This window comes from Esox lucius, chromosome 14 (assembly GCF_011004845.1).
Source record: "Esox lucius isolate fEsoLuc1 chromosome 14, fEsoLuc1.pri, whole genome shotgun sequence".
Classification (NCBI taxonomy): Eukaryota; Metazoa; Chordata; class Actinopteri; order Esociformes; family Esocidae; genus Esox; species Esox lucius.
This window is the reverse complement of record NC_047582.1, coordinates 24,009,397-24,031,397: the sequence shown is the minus strand read 5'-3', so window position 1 is coordinate 24,031,397 and position 22,001 is coordinate 24,009,397. Positions and strand designations below refer to the sequence as shown.

The 22,001-nt window shown below is 44.8% G+C and overlaps 1 protein-coding gene across 3 annotated transcripts; it reads left to right on the top strand.

Annotated features, from left to right (window-relative positions):
• Window positions 1-774: 774 nt before the first annotated feature.
• tcf7l1a (transcription factor 7 like 1a) lies at window positions 775-21,500 on the top strand. Of its 3 annotated transcripts, XM_013137185.4 has the most exons (12): window positions 775-1,733; window positions 1,903-1,981; window positions 2,443-2,600; window positions 8,836-8,919; window positions 11,607-11,724; window positions 11,846-11,939; window positions 15,297-15,383; window positions 15,521-15,637; window positions 17,602-17,770; window positions 18,519-18,626; window positions 18,710-18,797; window positions 18,905-21,500. In XM_013137185.4, the coding sequence occupies exons 1-12, from the start codon at window positions 1,548-1,550 to the stop codon at window positions 19,498-19,500; spliced, it is 1,884 nt and encodes a 627-aa protein (XP_012992639.2). In that variant the 5' UTR covers window positions 775-1,547; the 3' UTR covers window positions 19,501-21,500. The 3 variants fall into 3 exon arrangements, with proteins under 3 accessions (XP_012992639.2, XP_012992640.2, XP_012992641.2); XM_013137186.4 differs by lacking the exon at window positions 8,836-8,919; XM_013137187.4 differs by lacking the exon at window positions 15,297-15,383.
• The last annotated feature ends 501 nt before the right edge of the window (window positions 21,501-22,001 follow it).

The window sequence follows — 22,001 nt, the reverse complement described above, 5'->3', positions numbered from 1 at the left end:
AAAAACACTCACACTAGCTTCCTCAGGAACAAAAGAGGGGTTTCCTTTTCATCAACAGACACACACACACACACAAACACACAGAGAGAGAGTGAGAATATTTTTTCTTAGCTGCAGTCAAATCCTATTGTCCTAAACTTGTTGGTGAGTGGTATGAGTGGTATGTTTGTCAATTAAAAACCTATATTACACACACACACACACACACACACACACACACACACATACACTCTCATCCAATATCACTGTAACCTAAAAATGCCTTTGGTTTGCTATAGAATTTTTTAGCAAAGACCTGATGTCACACCATCTGACTGGATTCTAGAGTGGGGGGATCTGATAACAGGCTTAGAAGGGCTCACGTTACACACAAAAAACACAAAAAGGGAGTGAAGAATGGTGGAGAGAGAACATCATCACATCAGCATTATCATAATCATTCCCATTAGGAAATCCTACATTCTTCAAAGATCTTCATGAATATGCTCATTCCCAACAGGAATCAAATTGTGTGTAGTAAAACAACAGCTACATTTAACGAGATGTAGCGTGAATTTTCAACTAGATATACAAAATGTCTTGCCAAAAATCTTGCCAGAACTTTCCCCAACATTTTTTTAGTCTTAAGATATCAGCTGGGAAAACGTGGGGCACTCCACATGATTGATGGCTACACTGGCATTTCTCCGCCCAAACATCTTCCCTCCTCCCCCTGTCTACACTCCTCCTCCCGTCTTTTTTCCCTCCTCCTCCTTCCCCCTCCTTGTCTCCCTCACCCCCTCCCCCAGTCTCCCGGCGGCGGCCTAGCTCTTCCTTCCACTCCAGAAACACCAAACGACTTTTCTTCTTTCCCACGCCACCAGAGACATACAAAAACACACAACACAACCTAGCTACATAGAACGCTAGTAACTTTTTACTGATCTCGCAAATATTGCATTTTCTTCTTCTCATGGATAATAGACGACGAAATAGGTAGCTAACTAAGAAAGTAGGGCTGGTGTTTCGGACGGATTTTACACGGGGGGGACAAGAGGAGAAACTTTTATGTGCGTGCGTGTTTCAGCAAACTTCTGCAACGCACAACTTTTCATTGTTGTCGTTTTCCCTTTCATTTGGAGGAGATAAATAGCTATTTTTACCACAGCATATCATTATTTGTGGATGTAACTTTTTTGAAGCGTCGAGGTGGGTTGTTGCTTGTTTTTCAACCCCAAAAGACGCGACAAGGAACGAGGGGTACAACTCAAGGAATCGACCAGGTAGCTAGTTAGCTTAGCATGGCTAGCTAACGTTAGCTAGCTAACAAAATGAACAGTCGTTGAATGCTTATTTTTCGCAGAGTTTGTAACAACTCGTCTTGTTTGTGGATAAACTCATTACTGTCATCGGGAATCCAATAAGAATTGCGTTTTAGCTCTGTGACTATCAAAGTTATCTAGCTAGCTTAGGGGTTTAAGAGGATATTTTGGAACTCGGCAGGATATTTTCCAAACGGAGTAAGAGCACTTCCACCGCAAGATAAGGAGTGTTTTTAGAAATTCAAGATGCCGCAGCTAGACGGGGGAGGAGGAGACGATTTGGGAGCCAACGACGAGCTGATCTCTTTTAAAGATGAGGGGGAGCAGGAGGAAAAGACTGCCGAGAATGTGTCCTCTGAGCGGGACCTGGACGATGTCAAGTCGTCTCTGGTCAATGAGACCGAGAACAACAGCAGTTCGTCTGACTCCGAGGTAACGTTAGAATCCAGCTGTAGGCTAGTCAATCGAGTAAACTAACATTCTGTAGCTAACAAGCTAAGAACACATGAGTGAATCACTAGTAAGTTAAACCCTTTTCTACCAGCTAGTTATTCTAGGGTTGTTTGATAAACAACAGTGTGTGTGCGTGTTCTGTCGACAGGCAGACAGTCACAGACGTAGCCAGCAGCACAGACCCGATTGGGAGAGCTATGCCAGGCAGAGGGAGTTCTTTGCTGAAGGTAAAACTCAAAAAAACTAAGAAGTATTATAATTGTCTCTTCTCTTCCCCGCGGTTATCTCATCTTCTTTATACCCCCCTCTATAAGCTTTCCGTCTCAATCCCTCCCATTAATTTCCAAAAGCTTTGTTTAAATGAGAGGTCATCTTATGCCCCTTAGGAAAAGCACTGAACATATAGCTATAAATCAACAACTACAAACCCCTTCTGTCCAGCCTCCTCACCAGCCCTCCCTCCATTTGTTTCGCTCACAATTCAGTGTGCTAGCAACAAGAGAAGTCACTGTCATTCATAGCTACCAAAGCAACAAAACATATCATAATAGATTGACAACAGCCCACCCCAATGTACACCAATCCCTGAGGAGACAGTAAGTCAGTATTGTTAAAGTTAACTGTGTATCTCCAGCGCTGAGGAGACAGTAGGTCAGTGTTGTTAAAGTTAACTCTGTGTGTCTCCCAGCTTTGAGGAGACAACAACACGACAGTGGGTTGTTCAAGGCATCACCTTATGCTGGCTATCCTTTCCTGATGATTCCTGACCTGGGTAACCTAGCCAACCTGGGTCACCTGGGCAACCCCTACCTGTCTCCAGGAGGCCTCTCACCCGGGGCCAGGACGGTGAGTCCACCACACATACTCAATCTTATAAATTTATATTTATAAGGAAGACTGTTGTACTAACTTAGCTCTCTGTGTTGTGTAGGGTGTATGATCTGTGTGTATTTTCTCTGTATGTTTGGGGGGCTTATAGTGTGTGTATGGTCTGTGTGTGTGCGCCGTCACTGAACAGTGTGTTGTGTCTTGTAGCATTAACGGTGTGTTATCATAACACTGGCACTACTGCAACAGACAGGTCTGAACACAGTCCTGCTAAAACATTGCTGCAGGAATGTGTGACAGACAAAGGGTTGTGGGGGGGGGTGCTTGTAGTATCTCCGTAATAATCATCATCATCCATGTTTCACTATGTTGTCCTTGTCACCAACTTTGTATTTAGTTTGCGATCTGTGTTTTGGGGCTGCTACCCTTTTTGAGTTTCTATACTTCAAGCGGTGTGTTTGAGAAGACAAAACCCATCGTCCCTTGGACACGACTGGATGTAGTTGCCCACCCCCACACGCCCCCACCCTGTTGGCCTTTACATTCCCCTCCCCAGGTATTAATGGGCTATTGTTCTCATTAAAAGGAGGTGGAGAAGCTGAATGGACCCATTGCAGCTCTCCACAAGAGATTAATACCACACACAAACTCACACACAGAGGGTGGTTGTTGTTGATTGGGGTAGGCACTGTGGTTGAGTCTCCTTCCTCCTCCCCGTTGCATTGTGTGTGAGAAAGTTAAACATGCTAATGCTAACTGTACAATAGTTGAGACATAGCACACCACCAAGTAATGTGACCAAAATGGACCCTCGCCACAATATAAACCAAAACCTCCAAGATTATTCACAACACAGGGAGTGACGTCACTGGAGGAGGTACTGCAGGGTTCGACAATAAGACTTGTAATAAGTCAGACAAGGAGAATGTACACTGCGCATGTCCAAATAGAAAAGTGAAATAAATCCTTATTAAACACCAGTTACAGTGATTTTTCATTTGCATTCTCAGACATCGTACTCTGAGAGCCCGAGATGGCTACTGTTAGTCCTTCATCATAACTTGTCTGAAGTATGAGTATGCAGGTTTTGATTTATAGCACACACAAACTGACATGCCTGTTTTCAAAGTATTTCTGTCGTTTGTTTAATAGCTTGATTTTATTGCCAGACCGTGTAAGCAGAGCCGGCCTAGAAAAGCAAATGTCTCTTACTGACTGACTGACTGACTGACTGACTCACTAATAGTGTAGTGGTTAGAGACGCGGACTACTGAACTACAGGTCCCGTGTTCGACTCCTGTTACAATCAAAACTAATTCTGCGCTAGGATTTGTTCAGGATAGACAAAGACTTCGCTGGCTACAACCTCCAGTAGCTACGTTATAGGAAGGCTAAAATAAAACTGTTTACTGTTATAATGCGACTATTTCTGGTGGATTTTCGAAACATGCATTAGAATTTATTCAGGATTGACTAAAACATCGCTGGCTACACGATTCTCATCTTTTTACTTAACGAAAAGTCAGTTAATGTCACCAGTGTTGATAGTTATTGTATCAATGTCATTCACAAATGGCTAATAAGCTGCTAAAATGGCCAGTGGCAAAAGCCATAGAGTTCATAGATGCTATTTGTGGTGGAGGTAAACTTAATAAGAAACGTTAGTCAGTTTATTAACACAATGCATAATGCTGTCTAGTGAAATATTATTGGCTAATAAGCTTTTAAAACAACCAGTGGCAAAAGTCATACAGTTCATAGATGCTATATGTGGTGGAGGTAAACTTAATAAGAAACATTAGTCAGTTTAACACTAATTAGCCATTTTATAGCAAAATATTCAAACTTGGCATGATGTGTGACATTGATTTAATGTTGAAATGCTATACCAACTCTCGGCAGATGTATAGCTCCATAGCGTAGTGGTTAAACATAGCCTCTTACGTGGGAGACCCGGGTTTGAATCCAGGGAGGGCAACTACATTAATTACTTTAGAATGCGGGCTGGCTGAACTAGGCTTTCCTTGTTCCTTTTCTGTATTTATTCAACAGCAGTCAGTGGGAGCCAGGCTGCTTAATGCTGCCGACAAAGGAGTGTTGAAATATAGATTTTTAGAAGCCCAACGCAGAAGAATATTTCCTTAGATTAAACTTAATCCTGTATTTCTTAGTTTCTGACATTGTTTTGTTTACCAGCTTTGCAGTATTTTAATGTTATAGTTTAAACTGCAGCTGCTAACAAAAAAACGACTAGTAGCATTCAAGCAAGCTGGCGTTGGACAAATACATTCTCCAAGGCAGGTTAACAGAGGCAAGGGCAGTGACTCTGTTGCCTTGGTAACCTTCTTGCCATTAATATGGCCTTTTTTTGTCACATCTGATATTTTAGTTAAGGGAATTATGTATGTATTAAATATGGTTTGGCTCTTAATAATTGGATTAAGAGCCAAACCTAGCCAATCTAGCTACCTGCCACAACAAAATGGGGGTTTGAGGCACCATGGTGTTTTTATTTGTGTAATATGACATGCATAACCAAAGGCAGATGGACTTGGTACTCGCCCTAATTTAAGCACCCCACTGACTTAGGTAAAATGGCTATGTTCCTAAAATCACAGAATTCACTCCCTGATTGACATTTTTTAATGTAAATTAGTTCCAAAATGGGTAAGACTTTACCTGGGTTCAGTTTGATTCCGAGGGAGAGAAATACATCTCGTTATTGCAGACGCTTGTTAATGAAAATACTAGAAAATTCTGTTTCGGAGTATTATCTGCTATTGGACCGGTAAAAAATAAAAGAGAGACCCATTCCAGTGACCAAAATATTATCAAGCCCTGTGCTGTCCACCCAGGACCAGGCAATTGAAACACACTCCTGATTGGCACCTTCCCACACACACCATTTGTTAAATATACATACTGTGTGTGTGTATATATATTTAGACAACTGCACCTTTTTCTTTACTCCCCAAAAACTTTGAATAGGAAGGTTTTGAGTGAGGAACAAAAGCATTAATTTTGCAGTGGTCTATTAATTTTTTGCGGAGCTTTATGTGTGTGTGTGTGTGTGTGTGTGTGTGTGTGTATATTGGGACGTTATGGATAATATTGTTGGAAACCCTCAGCCTTGTAGTAAGTGACTTTTTTCCCACGGATACTGTAACCCATAGTTACCCCAGGGAGAGTAGCATGTGGACCGTTTCCTCTTCTAACACACATTTGTCAGTTGACTGTGGGTGTGTGTGTTTGTATGTCAATGCCAAAGCTTTAAGAGTGGTAGCAGTGGTTGCCGTATTGCGCGTTAAGTGGCTGAACCTTACTTGCCAAGCTTTCAAAACCCTAATATGGGTGCTTTGGGCTCTCAGGCTGGGGGTCTGTATAAGCACTTTGTGAACTGCTGATGTAACAAGGGCTTTATAAAATACATTTGATGAATTTAATGCACTGGGCCTTCAAACTTGTCAGTTTTTTTGGCCATTTTTTTTTAATGTAAAAAAGGAAACCGCCCATCCACATGGATCACACAGATCCGGGGAGGGGGAGGGGGGGGGGGTCTCTTTCCCCATATGGAAGTGATTAACTGAGCACAGAATGCATCTTTCCACAGGAGAATATCAAACCTGTTTAGACTCCTGGATCTTCCAATGCACAGAGTTTCAGCTTACCACGTCTAAATTGTAGATGTCAGATTAAAATCACTGAGTATTTCGTTCACATTTCACGTTGGGCGTCTACGTTTGATCCGCAGTGTTTCCTGCCAGTGCGCTTTTTCACCTTTAGTATTTAATTCAGCCATGATGGCCACCAGTGGAACTTCCTAGGTGTTACTGGCTGCGTTTAACCCCTGGGCAATATCTTGTTTTAAAAAATAAAATAAAAATAATTTCCAAAAATGTCAGAAGGTAGGTTTTGAGTGAGGGACAGAAGGGTTAAAATTAAAAGACCACTGCAAATTGAACACTTCTGTTCCTCAATCAAAACTTTCCTTTTCAACTTTTTGGGAAAGGAAAGAAAAAGGTGTAGGGGTCTCTTCATTTTTTCCCGAAGCTGTATAGATAATAACCCCAACTACCAACGATGTTTGGGCCAATGCACAACTAACACAGCTTTCACAGTTAAACCATTATTTTATTAATCTATTAGTAATACATTAATCATACTGTCATATTGTTAGAAAACATGTATTTATACTTCTTGACATTGCTGCTTTTAATTGAAAGCACATTTTCTGCCTTTGTGCTACAGTCACATTTTAGGGCCCTTACCAGTTTGGATCCCTCCTAAAATCATAATTTTATTTTTGATGACTGGCAAATGTTTTTTGTACAATTTTTTGTAGTGCTCTCCATGTAATTTCAGGAACTCAGACATGTGGCCCTACAAGTGTGTGAACCCACACACAACAGTGCTTCTCAGTCACCCTTGGGCATTAGTGTATTTCAAGAGGGTGGAGAGATTGGTGACACTGTTCTAACATGCCGGTGTGTGTGTGTTTGTGTCGTTGAGAGACTTCTATCCTGGTATTTTAAGACCAGTGAGACAATGTGGAGAAAACACAGGCCAGAGGGCCTCATACTTAACATAAACACACCACACAAAAACGGACCATCTGAACTGTGCAGTCAAATGTGACAATGAGGTCCTGTGCACGGTCTGAAGAGTCCAAGTAATGTTGACCGGTTCTTTTGTGTTTTTTCTCACACACTGAACTAAAGTAACTGAATTTTGAAAGGAAACACTTGAGTAAATGAGGTATATTACAAGCAGGTGTTTCCTCACAGGTGTGGCATTAACATCCCATCGTGCTTAGGGTTATGTAGGGAGGTTCTTTGCCGTCTGAGTTGCCCATTGTTTTGGTTAGCAAGGCTTGAGGGGATCTGTGCCTGAAAAAGGGGTGATTATTGGAGCTCATTTGGAAGGAGGTTCAGTTTCTTAGACTGGTGAGCTTGCTGAATCACTACAATATTCCATGACTGTCTGTGTCGCCAGATCTCAACCGACATGTGATATTCTGTTGTCCCACCACCCTTCACAAAACTCCAACTGATGCTATGTCTTGTGGGAGATCCCCCGGGCTCGGTGAGTCCATGGACCCGGGGCGTCCCATGGTGGCCCAGCGTCCTGAAACGCACAGCAGTGCTTCGTAACACTGTTTAGGCTCCCTGTGATTAGCCTTTCCTAAAGTGTTTACTCTAAATGAACCTGGGGGTGTTGTTGTGTGTGGTTTGTCTTCGTATGAAGCAGTACTTTCAGCCACCAGCCGTGTAGTGACTTCATGATTCTATGGCTAACTTCGATAGTTCAGGGATAAAGCGAAAGTGTGTGTGTGTGTGTAGGCTTCATCAGTATGGTATTTCTAACAGCTGGTTTCAGTTAGAGCTCACAGCCAGAACTTCCTGGGGCCTTGGAATGGGGGGGTGTAGTGGGTGTATGGTGGTGGGAGAAATAGAGAATGGAGTGCTTCAAACCCCCCCCCCCCCCCACACACACACACACACACACACACTTTCTCTCCTCATGCAGTGAACACGCACTCCTTGCTGAGGCAACCACTTAATGTGTTCTTGTGGTACTCATTATTAGAGTTTTATTTGACCTGCTACACAATGGGGCCCTTATTCCTGATGTGTGTGCATGCATGTGCTTGGTTTGTTTTCTCCTCATCTGAAGGTCGGGAACATGTCGTTGTTGGTCGGCTAGGAACATCTTACCACACTTCTGGTAGTCTCTGTTTCTCCTCCATATTGCCGTGGTCATTTTTAGCCCTCTCTTATCTTTTTTTCCTTCCTGTCTCACCTCTGTTGAATGGAGACTGACCATTGAAGGCTTGGTCTCTATGTTGAAGCTGTGCGTGTCCGATGTTTTCCTAAAAGTAAGCGTTCCCACACATAAACCCTAATGTAGAGAGACGTACAGCTGGAGTCTGATACGCTCACCAGATGGTGTGTGTGTGTGTGTGTGTGTGTGTGTGTGTGTGTGTGTGTGTGTGTGTGTGTGTGTGTGTGTTTGTCAGTCTGTAATCTGACCAGGACCCATGTGGAGAGTGAGTGGAATTCACTTCTCTCTTACCTCTCACATTCTGTAACACACATCCTCTCACCACCCCCCCCCCCCCAAGTCCCTCTGGAGACCCCCCCCCCCTCATACCCATTTTAACGTGTAGGTTTTTCTCTGAGAAGTTCAAATATTGAATTGATGCGTATTACATGCCGACTTCAGCGAAGTGTTCGATGTGTTTTTCTGTCTCCAGTATCTGCAGATGAAGTGGCCCTTGCTTGATGTTCCTGGAACGTCTGCCTTAAAAGACCCTCGCTCCCCCTCCCCTGCTCACCTGGTGAGTGTGAAGCTCTTCAGTCTGGGCACTTGGCGGTGACGTCGTCTCCCTGGTCTCAAAGACCAACCTTTGCTCTGAGTCTTCCAAGCTGTCTCCTCGCTATGCACTTTGCTCTGGTACTATCGGCTATTTAGCTTGTCTCCCAGATTACCCACGGACACGGCATTCAGCTGTCTTGACTCCTGACCCCCTATAGCCTCTTTCTCTCTCTCTCCTTCTCGCACACAAACGCGCTCCTCCTGACCTCCGTCGAACCTTCTGCAGACAGACAGACGCTGGAATGTTCCGTCTGAATGGTGTTAATCCGCCCAGAGACACAGAGGGTTGTCACACCTCTGGGATGGTGGTGTTTGGCGTGTGCACTTATAACCGTGCGTTCTCTGACTGACGAAGGGGTGTGTGGTTGTGCATATTGATATTAATTGCAGTGTCCCCGTCACTGCCCTGGGGCATTGTGATGAGCTACCCGGGATAATGATTATGTAGCTGCTCCACCACCGCCAGCCGTTGTCTCTGCCCTCTCGGGAGACACGGCAAGTGCCTTGATACAACACCGGTGCCTCAGCCATTCACACTAGCATGACCACCGGTGTGATCACACTAGCATGACCATCGTGTAGCAAGGTTGTGTAGCATGACCACCGGTGCCTCAGCCGTTCACACTAGCATGACCACCGGTGCCTCAGCCGTTCACACTAGCATGACCACCGGTGCCTCAGCCGTTCACACTAGCATGACCACCGGTGCCTCAGCCATTCACACTAGCATGACCACCGGTGCCTCAGCCGTTCACACTAGCATGACCACCGGTGCCTCAGCCGTTCACACTAGCATGACCACCGGTGCCTCAGCCGTTCACACTAGCATGACCACCGGTGCCTCAGCCGTTCACACTAGCATGACCACCGGTGCCTCAGCCGTTCACACTAGCATGACCACCGGTGCCTCAGCCATTCACACTAGCATGACCACCGGTGCCTCAGCCATTCACACTAGCATGACCACCGGTGCCTCAGCCATTCACACTAGCATGACCACCGGTGCCTCAGCCATTCACACTAGCATGACCACCGGTGCCTCAGCCATTCACACTAGCATGACCACCGGTGCCTCAGCCATTCACACTAGCATGACCACCGGTGCCTCAGCCATTCACACTAGCATGACCACCGGTGCCTCAGCCATTCACACTAGCATGACCACCGGTGCCTCAGCCATTCACACTAGCATGACCACCGGTGCTTCAGCCATTCACACTAGCTTGTTTTCCAGGGTTTATTAGTAACGTTTTAATTGACCTAGCATTTGATAATGACCAGTGTCCTTATGCGTTGAGTGTGTAACCTATGATCAAATAACTGTGCTAGCAACAAAAGCGATGGCACTGATCCAAGATTGGTGGTTTGACATTGATTCAGTATACTGCCAAGTAAAGAGGTTTGCTTTGCATGTCTGATAGTGGAACTGTATATAGGGTCTGTAAATGGGAGCAGATACTGTTGTTTTCGGTTGTGCACCTGAAGCCGTATCTGGCAGCAGAAATGTCTGCTTTAGTTGGAAACCCTTTCAGTATACTATCCACCCACGGTAGATCATTGTAATAACGGTTTTTAATTGCAAATAATGGTGGTACTTATTTACTTAATAATTATGGCATTTCAAAATAGTAGTCTCTTGTTTGATAGGTTTCTTAAAAACATTTAACTGGTTATATATATAAATATAAATAAATAATACACCAGTTAAATGTTTTAAGAAACTTATCAAACAAGAGACTACAATTTTGAAATGCCATAATATAAATAACTTATCCTAATGAATCTATTATTTATTGCCAAATTTAACCAAACCATTCCCTACCCATGGAGCTTTTTACCTAAATAGACATTTAATCAACAATTTGTTTTCTATGCCCAACCAGAATACCTGTGCATGACCAATGACATTTGATATACAAATTAAGGGAACTCAAAATAAACAAACATGCCTTGTCAGAGTTGGACATGTTCATGTGCAACTGAACATTTGCGTCCAGTAAGGGGATTGTATAAGAGGGAGTTACTAGGCTTTTTAATCTGCAATATCACTCTTTTCTCTGAAAATCTTTGCCAACTGTCGTTTACAGGGTTTATTTTATTGGCCTGAAGAGAGCATTTGCCTCATGGAGCACAACCGGATCTTGCCCTGCATCTCACTAGCACAATTTTAAGCTGATTGCTGTGTCACTGACATCCAGGAGGGGAACAACATTTCAGCCAATAGTAACCATTGTTACTCTCTTAAAAAAAAAAAAAAAGATCTTGCAGCTTGTTTTTAAATACAGCTACGTTATTGGTTGGGAATACTGTGTTGAAAAGTGGTTGTGTGATGTCGCTGGCATTTGCTTTATCCAAGCTATGACTGTCACTGATACATCCAGTCAGAAAAAAACAGAGGCTCTCTCCAGAAGCAAGCCCCTACACCACAGCCCCGGCTTCCTGACGCCTTTCCCAGATGTTTTGGGATAGCCGGCCCTAGTCTTATGCTCGTCTCATGTTGATAGAAAGCATTGTTCTGCAGCTTCATTCTTTTCACGAGCTGTAAAGGAAATGTTGCACCTAGGGGATGAACAGTGACACCATGTGTCCCGAAAACAGTATTACGTCCTCTTCCAGTCTAAGTCTGCTCTCTTCTTTCTCTCCCTCTAGTCCAATAAGGTACCAGTTGTGCAGCACAGTCACCTGCCCCCATTCTCCCCCCTCCTGTCCTACAGTCCAGACCCCTTCCCTCCGCGGACACCCCCTCCTCACCTCTCACCTGACACGGGTATGGAACCGCCGTCCTCTCATCCGTTCTTATGTAGTGTGGACTGCTCAGTGTTTTTGTGTCAGGTTTATGTCAGGCATGACTTGTTTCTGTACAAAAATAGATGTGTTTGTTCCTCCAGGTGTTCCTCGAACCCCCCACCCAGCAGAGCTCTCTCCATACTATCCTCTCTCTCCTGGAGGCATGGGACACATTACACACCCTCTGGGCTGGTTGTGAGTCACACGCACACACAGACACACGCTCATTCACACTGTAACAAGAAATACTATGATGGTTTAGCTCATTGGTGTCATTGATTCCACCCCTGGGACTGAATTTGCTCTGTGGTCTCTGCCACACTACATTTATTTCACTGTGAAAAAAAAAATGTGAAGCCCTTTATATATATATATAAAAATGTATATTCATCATTACATAAATATCCAGCCCAGCCACCTGTTCCTGTTTCTATGGATAGTTCTTGTTAAGAGGATGTTATAAAGACACACACACACACTGTATTCATTGGCTTGAAATTGATTCTCCTCAGAATCTAGCTCAGTCTTCCATGCTCCTCTCTGTTCCATAAAGTATTGTTTCCTAGACTGAATGTTGGCTTTTTACCACACCTGAATGGCAATGGTGGCATCAAAACCTTAAATAAAAGGAGTTCATAGCTGAACAATCAGAAGATCTAAGAGTTGGTCATCAGGCATTAGTTTAGCTGGTCTTGTTAGCTAATGTTTTGAGCCAGTCTAAATTAAGGTACACTTAACCAAGGCAAGCACTCACTGTTAACAAGTCCAATCAAATCTAGAAGCCGATTGCATGGTCGATTTTAAGCAAAATCTTAATTTCCCCCAACAAGGCTGATGGAATGTACATATACAAAATGTACAGTATATCCTTCAGACTACAATGTCTTCTATTTTCAAAATAATTGTTGAGGATGTCCGTACCTCATTCACTGTTTTAAAGGGACCTGTCTTGACTAGTTCTGTGGCTCTACATTTCACATGACAGTTTGATCAGGTTTCATTTGCGTCCATTTCGAGATTTTTCATCAAAATCTCTAATTGATTTTTCTAGCCCTTGGAGTATAGACTTCATATTAAATAGTGCGTAGTCTGCTATTTGGAGTCAAACATTAGCCATTTGCACTCATTTCCCACATCTTCGCCATGACACTTTTGAGAGAACTGCCTGTTTTCCTTTTTTTTCTCTTCATGTTTTGTAGATGTTACTGCTGAGATTTTGACACCAGCCAACAACGTGACACCATATTTCTGAGTTAAAAGCTACTGCGTAGTACAGCTCTGCTCCTACTGATTTAATTTACCTCAGCAAAAGAGTACTTGTTTGGCGCTGACAGATTTGATTGTAGGGCGGAGTACACAATCTCTCAGCAGGTCTGTTTATGTAGACCAACCAGACAACATAACTAAGCAGACTTTTGGCTTTAAATGTAACACAATCCCAGTAGCGCTTGGGCTTTGACTGTGATTATATATTGGGAGCCGTTAATGCTCAGCAGGATATTCTTTATTGAATGTCAAACAGGGCACCTAACTCATCTTTTCTGTCTTCATACGTGACAAACATCTGAACAAATTAATTGTGAACATGTGCAACAATACACATAATCAGAAAAATGGCAAATACTTTTTATTTTTGATTGTACAACACTAACATTAAAATAAACACATGTATACATTAATGCAAACACCCAAAAATATGTCTGTGTCTGATGAACAGTCACCCAAAAAGGTCAGTTGTGCAACAGAAGGAAATCCAGTGAAGTGCTTGCTCAGCATCTGGCAGTCATCTGGCACCAAAGAATAAGCTTTAACTGTGAGAAGATTTCTTACAAGAAATGTCCATCTTTGACTAATTGGCAAACACATTATCTTCCAGATTGATAATGACCCTAATAGGGCTGGGCGATAGGACATTGTCTTGCAACAATGTAAGACAACCATCATTGATGGCAACAATGTCAAAAACGAACCTGCCCTCACTAACCTGCCCCGCACCACTCACTTCCACCAGTACATAAGTGTCACATGCAGCGAGCAGCAGGGCAACATTCCAAATGGTATAGTCCCTTATTTCCATATATGTCATAGGCCATGTCCTTCTTGTTTTAAGACATACAGTACATGGTAGTTAGTAGTTAGTTAATGCAAGGGAACAATAGACTGTAGAAGAACCGATAGAGCAGAGCTTCAGTAGCACAGAAAAGTCAAACAGAGTGATGTCATTTTCTGTCTCCTCTTTCATGATCAGCCATCAAATCTAATACTTCTGGGAAGTATTTTTGACCTAGTATAATGGAAAGAATTTGGGTGGCTAGGTCCTAGAGGTTACCGCATCTGACTAGATGGGTTCCTGGTTGTTATCCCCCAACCGCCAAGTCAAGACTATTTCCTTCTTCCCCGGAACAAGACTGTTAACTCTAATTGCTGCTCCTGGTACGTTTATGCAACTTGCTTCTCCTGGTGATTTTCTGCAACTTCTGCAATGTCTACTGGCTCACCATTATTTAGCCTGATGCTAAAGAACTGCCAGACAGATGAGGAAGCATTTTTTCTTTCCTGCCAACTAAAATATATTTATCTTTTTTTTCATGATTTAGTTTAAAGCAGTATATGACCGTGAGAGCCCATAGGAGTAGTTGCAAATTAATAAAAAAAATATTTTGCCTGCTCCGGTTATTTGTCTGCGTTATTGTTATTAAGTAGCATATACAATTTTCAGAGTTCACATTTAAATATTTTTGGTATTTATAGCTTTTATAACGAGTTAACTGTTGTTAATACATATTGTTAATCCTGCCAATGAATTCCTCCATGCTTACAGCGCATACGCCCATTCCATATATCGTCTATTGACAATGTTTGGACAGGTGTTTGGGACGATGTATAAAGCCAGACATTGCCCGGCCCTAGACCCCAAGCACTCTGCAAAGTCCATTAAGACATACTTGGAGCAGAAGTCTAGAGATGGAGCACTAACAGTGTTAAATTGGCCATGTGAGCATAATTGAAGCTGCGTGGGATCACTTCGAAAGGACTACTGGGATTATTAGGAGTTTTGCATTTGAAGAGAAGGCACACAAAATACAGATTTTCTTTAATGAAGAAACACTTACTGCTTAGATAAGTGGTTTGAATAAATTTTCTCAGGTGGCCAATTAGTTTTTCGCAGTACACTATGTTGTTGCGGGAAAAAAGTACTATTTCACAATGTCTACCAGTGTACCTGCACCGAAATGTCTGTATTTTTCCATCCTTTTGAATACTATGGCAAAAAACGAACACGTGATTGCGACTGATCTGCAGCAGACGTATATATTGAGTCATATGTTTTGAAGATTAAAGTGCCATAAGTACAGATTCCGTACACATTATCACCACCTAGTTATTTTGGAAATGTTGCGTTTGTGAGTTTCCTACTCCTAGCCTTAGAAAAACCACCCACGGTCCAGACAGGATTGGGACCCCCCAGCAGGCCCATTTGACACCCCTGGTTTATTTTGACAACAACTTGTAGTTACAACGCAAGTGACGCTGTTTCTGCTCCTTCTCCAGGCAGGGCCAGTCCATGTATGGTATCCCAGCAGGAGGGTTTAGACCGTCCTACCCTGCAGCTCTTGCCATGAACCCTTCCATGTCCAGGTGCCGCCCCCCGAATCTCCCTCACAGTCACATCCATGTGTCCAGGGTCCACTTCCCAACTAGTAACATTTGGGGGTGGACTTCTGGAAGATGTTTCGAGGTGTACTTATCTTACAGACTTTTTGTCTTGCGGACAGCTTGGTGTCCAGTCGTTTCTCGCCCCACATGGTCCAGCCCCCCCAGACCTCTGTTCCCCACCCTGCCATTGTGTCCACAGCAATCAAACAGGAACCAAGAGAAGGAAACCAGCATGGGTATGCACACGGGGACACACACACACGGAGGGACACTCACACACACACACACACACACACACACGGAGGGACACTCACACACACACACACACGGAGGGACACACACACACACACACACGGAGGGACACTCACACACACACACGGAGGGACACTCTCACACACACACACACGGAGGGACACTCACACACACACACGGAGGGACACTCTCACACACACACACGGAGGGACACTCTCACACACACACACGGAGGGACACTCACACACACACACACGGAGGGACACTCACACACACACACACACAGAGGGACACACACACACACACACACGGAGGGACACACACGCACACACACGGAGGGACACTCGCGCACACACACGGAGGGACACTCGCGCACACACACGGAGAGACACTCGCGCACGCACACACGGAGAGACACTCGCGCACGCGCACACGGAGAGACTCTCGCGCACGCGCACACGGAGGGACACTCGCGCACGCGCACACGGAGGGACACTCGCGCACGCGCACACGGAGGGACACTCGCGCACGCGCACACGGAGGGACACTCGCGCACGCGCACACGGAGGGACACTCGCGCACGCGCACACGGAGGGACACTCGCGCACGCGCACACGGAGGGGCGCACGCGCACACGGAGGGACACTCGCGCACGCGCACACGGAGGGACACTCGCGCACGCGCACACGGAGGGACTCTCGCGCACGCGCACACGGAGGGACACTCGCGCACACGGAGGGACACTCGCGCACACGGAGGGACACTCGCGCACACGGAGGGACACTCGCGCACACACGGAGGGACACTCGCGCGCACACGGAGGGACACTCGCGCGCACGCGCACACACGGAGGGACACTCGCGCGCACGCGCACACACGGAGGGACACTCGCGCGCACGCGCACACACGGAGAGACTCGCGCGCACGCGCACACACGGAGAGACTCGCGCGCACGCGCACACACGGAGAGACTCGCGCGCACGCGCACACACGGAGAGACTCGCGCACGCGCACACACGGAGAGACACTCGCGCACGCGCACACACGGAGAGACACTCGCGCACGCGCACACACGGAGAGACACTCGCGCACGCGCACACACGGAGAGACACTCGCGCACACACGGAGAGACACTCGGAGAGACAGACTAGGGTTTAACATTGGAAAATGAGAAAAATGATCTCCCTGCTTAACTCCCTCCCTTCCCTCTTCCAGGGTGGATGTTGACCAAGCAGTAAATGATGATAAATCATAGATATGAATGTAGGGCAGGGCAGTGTGGCTCAGAGCTTAACACTATATATTCACGGTTTTTCTTTGATACAATATTAATGCCGATATATTTATTTGTATGTCTATGTCATCATTACAATCTTAATGTGTACTTATGTTTATTTAAGTCTAGACATCCTGATGTTTCTTTTTATACTGTTTAAGTTCAAAGGTAAATGCAAGAGGTCAAGAAAGGAAAGCTTTTGTTTGAACTTTTAATGATAGCATTTTCGTAAATCACAACCTAAATATCCGAATAGTGCACACAAAATATCACTGCTATGCAGCATTATTACTACATACCAAATGAAACATCCTTTCTTATTCTGAATAAAGTATTAGCAAAATAAGCAATATATATTTTATGAATGAAGAAAAAAGATTAGCTGGTTTTAGGATTGTGCGTTTTGATTCTGAACCTTCCAATCTCAAAATCACTTCAATAATTGCATTGTCTGTAAGTATGGAAAGGCACAATCTTAAGAGAAAAAGACAATACTACTTCTTTCAGTCAAACGTAGGCTGCAACAATGTCCTTTTTCAATAGGCTGCATGAAAATGCATAACGTTTTCATAGTTGTCCAATCATAGCCCGGAAGCCAGATTTTCGTGGTGTATTTTCTATGGAAACATTAAACGCTAACGTGCCCCCTCTGACCGTGTCTGTTGTGTGTAGGAGGTGTGCTGGGTCTATAGGGGACAGGGAGAAGGAAGAGGAGAGGAAGCCACATGTGAAGAAGCCCCTCAATGCCTTCATGCTGTACATGAAGGAGCAGAGACCCAAGGTGGTGGCAGAGTGTACCCTGAAGGAGAGCGCCGCCATCAACCAGATACTGGGCCGCAGGGTGAGTGGCCACATGGCATGTGTTGGATGTCCTTCGTGTGTGTGCGTGGGTTGGATGTCCTTCGTGGGTTGGATGTCCTTCGTGGGTTGGATGTCCTTCGTGGGTTGGATGTCCTTCGTGGGTTGGATGTCCTTCGTGTCCGTGCGTGTGGTTCATGTCCTTCATGTGTGTATTGCTGTCTGGAATGTCTTCCTCAATTTGATCTGGGAAAAACCCTTTTAATTGTGGCTGATTTCAGTTTTTGTGAGACCTAGACAAGACTAGGTGTTGTTTTCCACCCTAATTGCTGGGTGTTAGGCCGGCCCGTTGGTGTGAAACCACACCAGGTTATGACAATAACATCCATATGTTGTGTCAACCTTCAATACCAAGTGCACCGTAGCAACAGGTCGCTTTCTCTTCTAAAAACATGATTAGTGTACTACACCTACAATACCCTTCAAATGATGGGAATGCTACTGCCAGCCTACAGACACCGGCTCAGGCAGTGTGCTGAAGGCCTCGCCGTTCTCTACCAGTAATTACAGGGTGTAGATCTGGTGAATTTCAGTGTATTTGCCACAGTAGGCTGGCTTCAGTCCAGTCTGCTCTGCCCACGTTCTCACCCTTCTCTCGACAAACCCTCACATAAGAATTGCACGGAAAATAATATTCTTCCAAACTGAGTGTTTCAGTTGCAAACTAAGTGCTGGTAGAAAGTGAAATGACTGTTGAATGAAATCTGCTCATTGGATCCGTCTGTCTACAGTGGCACTCTTTGTCCCGTGAGGAGCAGTCCAAGTACTATGATCTGGCCCGCAAAGAGAGGCAACTCCACTCCCAACTCTACCCTGGATGGTCAGCCAGAGACAACTACGTAAGAACCACGCTCATTATTTACTCAGGATTGAATTGGTTGCCGTGAGTGAGGGTGTGACGTGATTGGCTGTTCGTGTGCAGGGCAAGAGGAAGAAGAGGAAGAGAGACGGCAGGCCAGAGTCTGTCCCCGAGGGCCAAACAACACACACCCAGTCTGCAGCCTCCGAGGGTGAGACTCAACACGTCCAGCGAGACGACGCCACAACACCTCTGCCTTGCTTAGAAAACTGGAGGGAATAGCCAAACTAATCTGTTTGTTGGATGTTGTGTCTGCAGAGCACGGGGAGCAACTGCCCAAGAAGTCCTGTGTGTCCTACGGAGGTCAGGAGAGGCCCAGTGTGTCTCACACACACCTGTCCCACACACACCTGTCCCAGGCTAGCCCTGCCTCCTCTCTGGACTCTCCAGCCACGCCCACCACTGCTCTGGCCTCTCCTGCAGCCCCGGCGCCCACGCACACTGAACACACACACATTCAGTCAGAACACACACACCCAGAGCAGGTCCAGCCCCTCTCCCTCACCACCAAACCTCCTCGTCCGCACTCCCACCGGGACGCTCATGGTCAGATTCACACCCACATCCAGTCTCACACACACCCACACTTATTCACTCACACACACCTGCCCCCACCCCCTGCCCCTAAGACCTCTTCGTCTCCATCTCCCTCCTCATCTTCCCCCTCTTCCTCTCATCCACCTTTCTCTCCCCACATGAGCTCTAGCAAGCAGATTCCACCGCTTTTGTCTCGACCAATCCCCTTTGCTTCTGGCTTAGCTCCTCCCACCTCCATCCACCAATCAACAATGAGGTCCCATCATGCCATACTCCAGTCCCAACCTCTCTCTCTTGTCACCAGAAATAATCATTGAAAGCCCAAAGACGCTAACCACATATCTAGGATCAGATTTGATTAAGCCCTGTCCCAACCTTAAACATCACACTAACCCTTTACACACAGGTCTAGGAATAGATTCCTATACTCAAACAGACCTAGGATCAGATTCCTACACTCAATCCACAGATCTAGGATCAGATTCCCATACTCAACCCACAGATCTAGGATCAGATTCCTATACTCAACCCACAGATCTAGGATCAGATTCCTATACTCAACCCACAGATCTAGGATCAGATTCCTATACTCAACCCACAGACCTAGGATCAGATTCCTACACTCAATCCACAGACCTAGGATCAGATTCCTACACTCAATCCACAGACCTAGGATCAGATTCCTATACTCAACCCACAGACCTAGGATCAGATTCCTATACTCAATCCACAGATGTAGGATCAGATTCCTATACTCAATCCACAGATCTAGGATCAGATTCCTATACTCAATCCACAGATCTAGGATCAGATTCCTATACTCAACCCACAGATCTAGGATCAGATTCCTATACTCAACCCACAGATGTAGGATCAGATTCCTATACTCAACCCACAGATGTAGGATCAGATTCCTATACTCAATCCACAGATCTAGGATCAGATTCCTATACTCAATCCACAGATGTAGGATCAGATTCCTATACTCAATCCACAGATGTAGGATCAGATTCCTACACTCAATCCACAGATGTAGGATCAGATTCATTTATGCCCATTCCCAACCTTAAGTATCACACTACCCCTGTCTACAGATCTATGATCAGATTCCAAAACACCCACTCTGACCCATAATAATGGGTAGATGGAAAAACTGAGTAGGAGACCAAGTAGGAAAGAAGGATCTCTAATCAGGGCAGGGGTAAACAACTCCTTGAAGGCAACCTGATTTCCAGGCTTTAGCTCCAGCGATACATTCATTTTGAATTAGTGCTTGAATGGTGGTTTAAGTTAAGGTCATCATTAGTGGATTTGCTTAATCATGTTAGTGCTGGGTTTGAATGAAAAGCATCCAGCACCCCAAAGCCCCCGATGCCTGAAGATTAGAATCCACTTCTGCCTACTCTCCTTTTTTACCTCTTATCTAGTCTGTAAATAAACTGTTTAACCTTTTATAGATAGTAGACCTGCTTTTATATTAGTATGAAAAGGAAATTATTGGTCAATATTTGACCTCATCTCTTTTTAACTTGTCTTTATGAAACTTAACATTTTTAGTCAGATTTTTGCGTTTTGCAGAATCTTACAATTTTTCAATGTCCAATTTGCTACTTGTATAAAAGACAAAATTGTAAAAGTAATTTTTTTATAAAGAAAAATAGATTAAATGTGTTTCTTTCTGTCTACACTCCGTAGCCAGATTATTTGCTACACCCATTTGCCTCCAGATCAGCATGACTTATTGGGGTATGGAATTTTCTGTTTCCAGAAACATTCAACAGGGATATTTTTCCTTCCAGACACGTTGGCATCAGAAGGTCGCCACGCATTAAGTGGCAGTATATTCATGCTGCAAGTAACATTTCTATTTCATTCCAAATATGCTCTATTGGGCTGAGGTCTGGGGACTGTTCTGGCTACACAAGTAAACAGAACTCGCTGTCATGTTCCTGGAACCATTCTCAGAAAATACCTGCACGGCGCATTATCCTGCTGGAAGGATCCCTCTGACAGACTGTAGCCATGAAGGGATGCACCTGGCCAGTAACAATGTTCATGGACGCTGTGGTGTTTGAATGTTACGCAGTTGGTATCAAGGGACTGAACGTGTGGAAAACATTACCCACACCATTACATCACCACCACCAGCCTGTGCTGTGGACTCCAGGCAGGATAGATCTATGGACTCAAGCTGCTTGTGCCAAATCCTGACCCCACCATCTGCATAAAGCAGCTGGAACCTGGAGTTGTTTTTCAGTTGTACATAGTTGCTTATCCCTTGCCTACTGGAGTGCTTCTACATACTTTTTTTTTTTTTAGCTGATAGGAGTTTAGCTTGATGTGGTCGTCCTTTGCAACAGCCCATCTGTGACACCGAGCGATGAATTGTGTGTTCCGACATGCTGTTCTGCACGCTGCTTTGGTACTGTGGTGTTATTATTGCACTGGGTTGTGGCCTGCTGTTAGTTTAAATGATTCTTGCCATTCTTCTTAGACCTCTGTCATCAGTGAGCCATTTAGCTCACAGGACTGCCACTGACTGGATGCACTGTTTGACCGTGTTCAGGAAGGTGGCCATTTCATCCCTCCAAAAAATCACTGATAGTTTTGTTCATTCCTATGTTCAAACCATAACTGGTGCCTCAGACCTTTTGGTGCTTGTGGGGGTGTACCGAATAAACTGGCTACTTAGTGAATGTGGTAGTAATGAGTGTAGATCTGTTTTCCCTCCCCTTTTCTTTTACAAAGTCCCCCTATGTCATGTCTTTTTGTTGATAATAAAACATTGACTTATTTCTGAAACGTGTCTGTGCCTGTG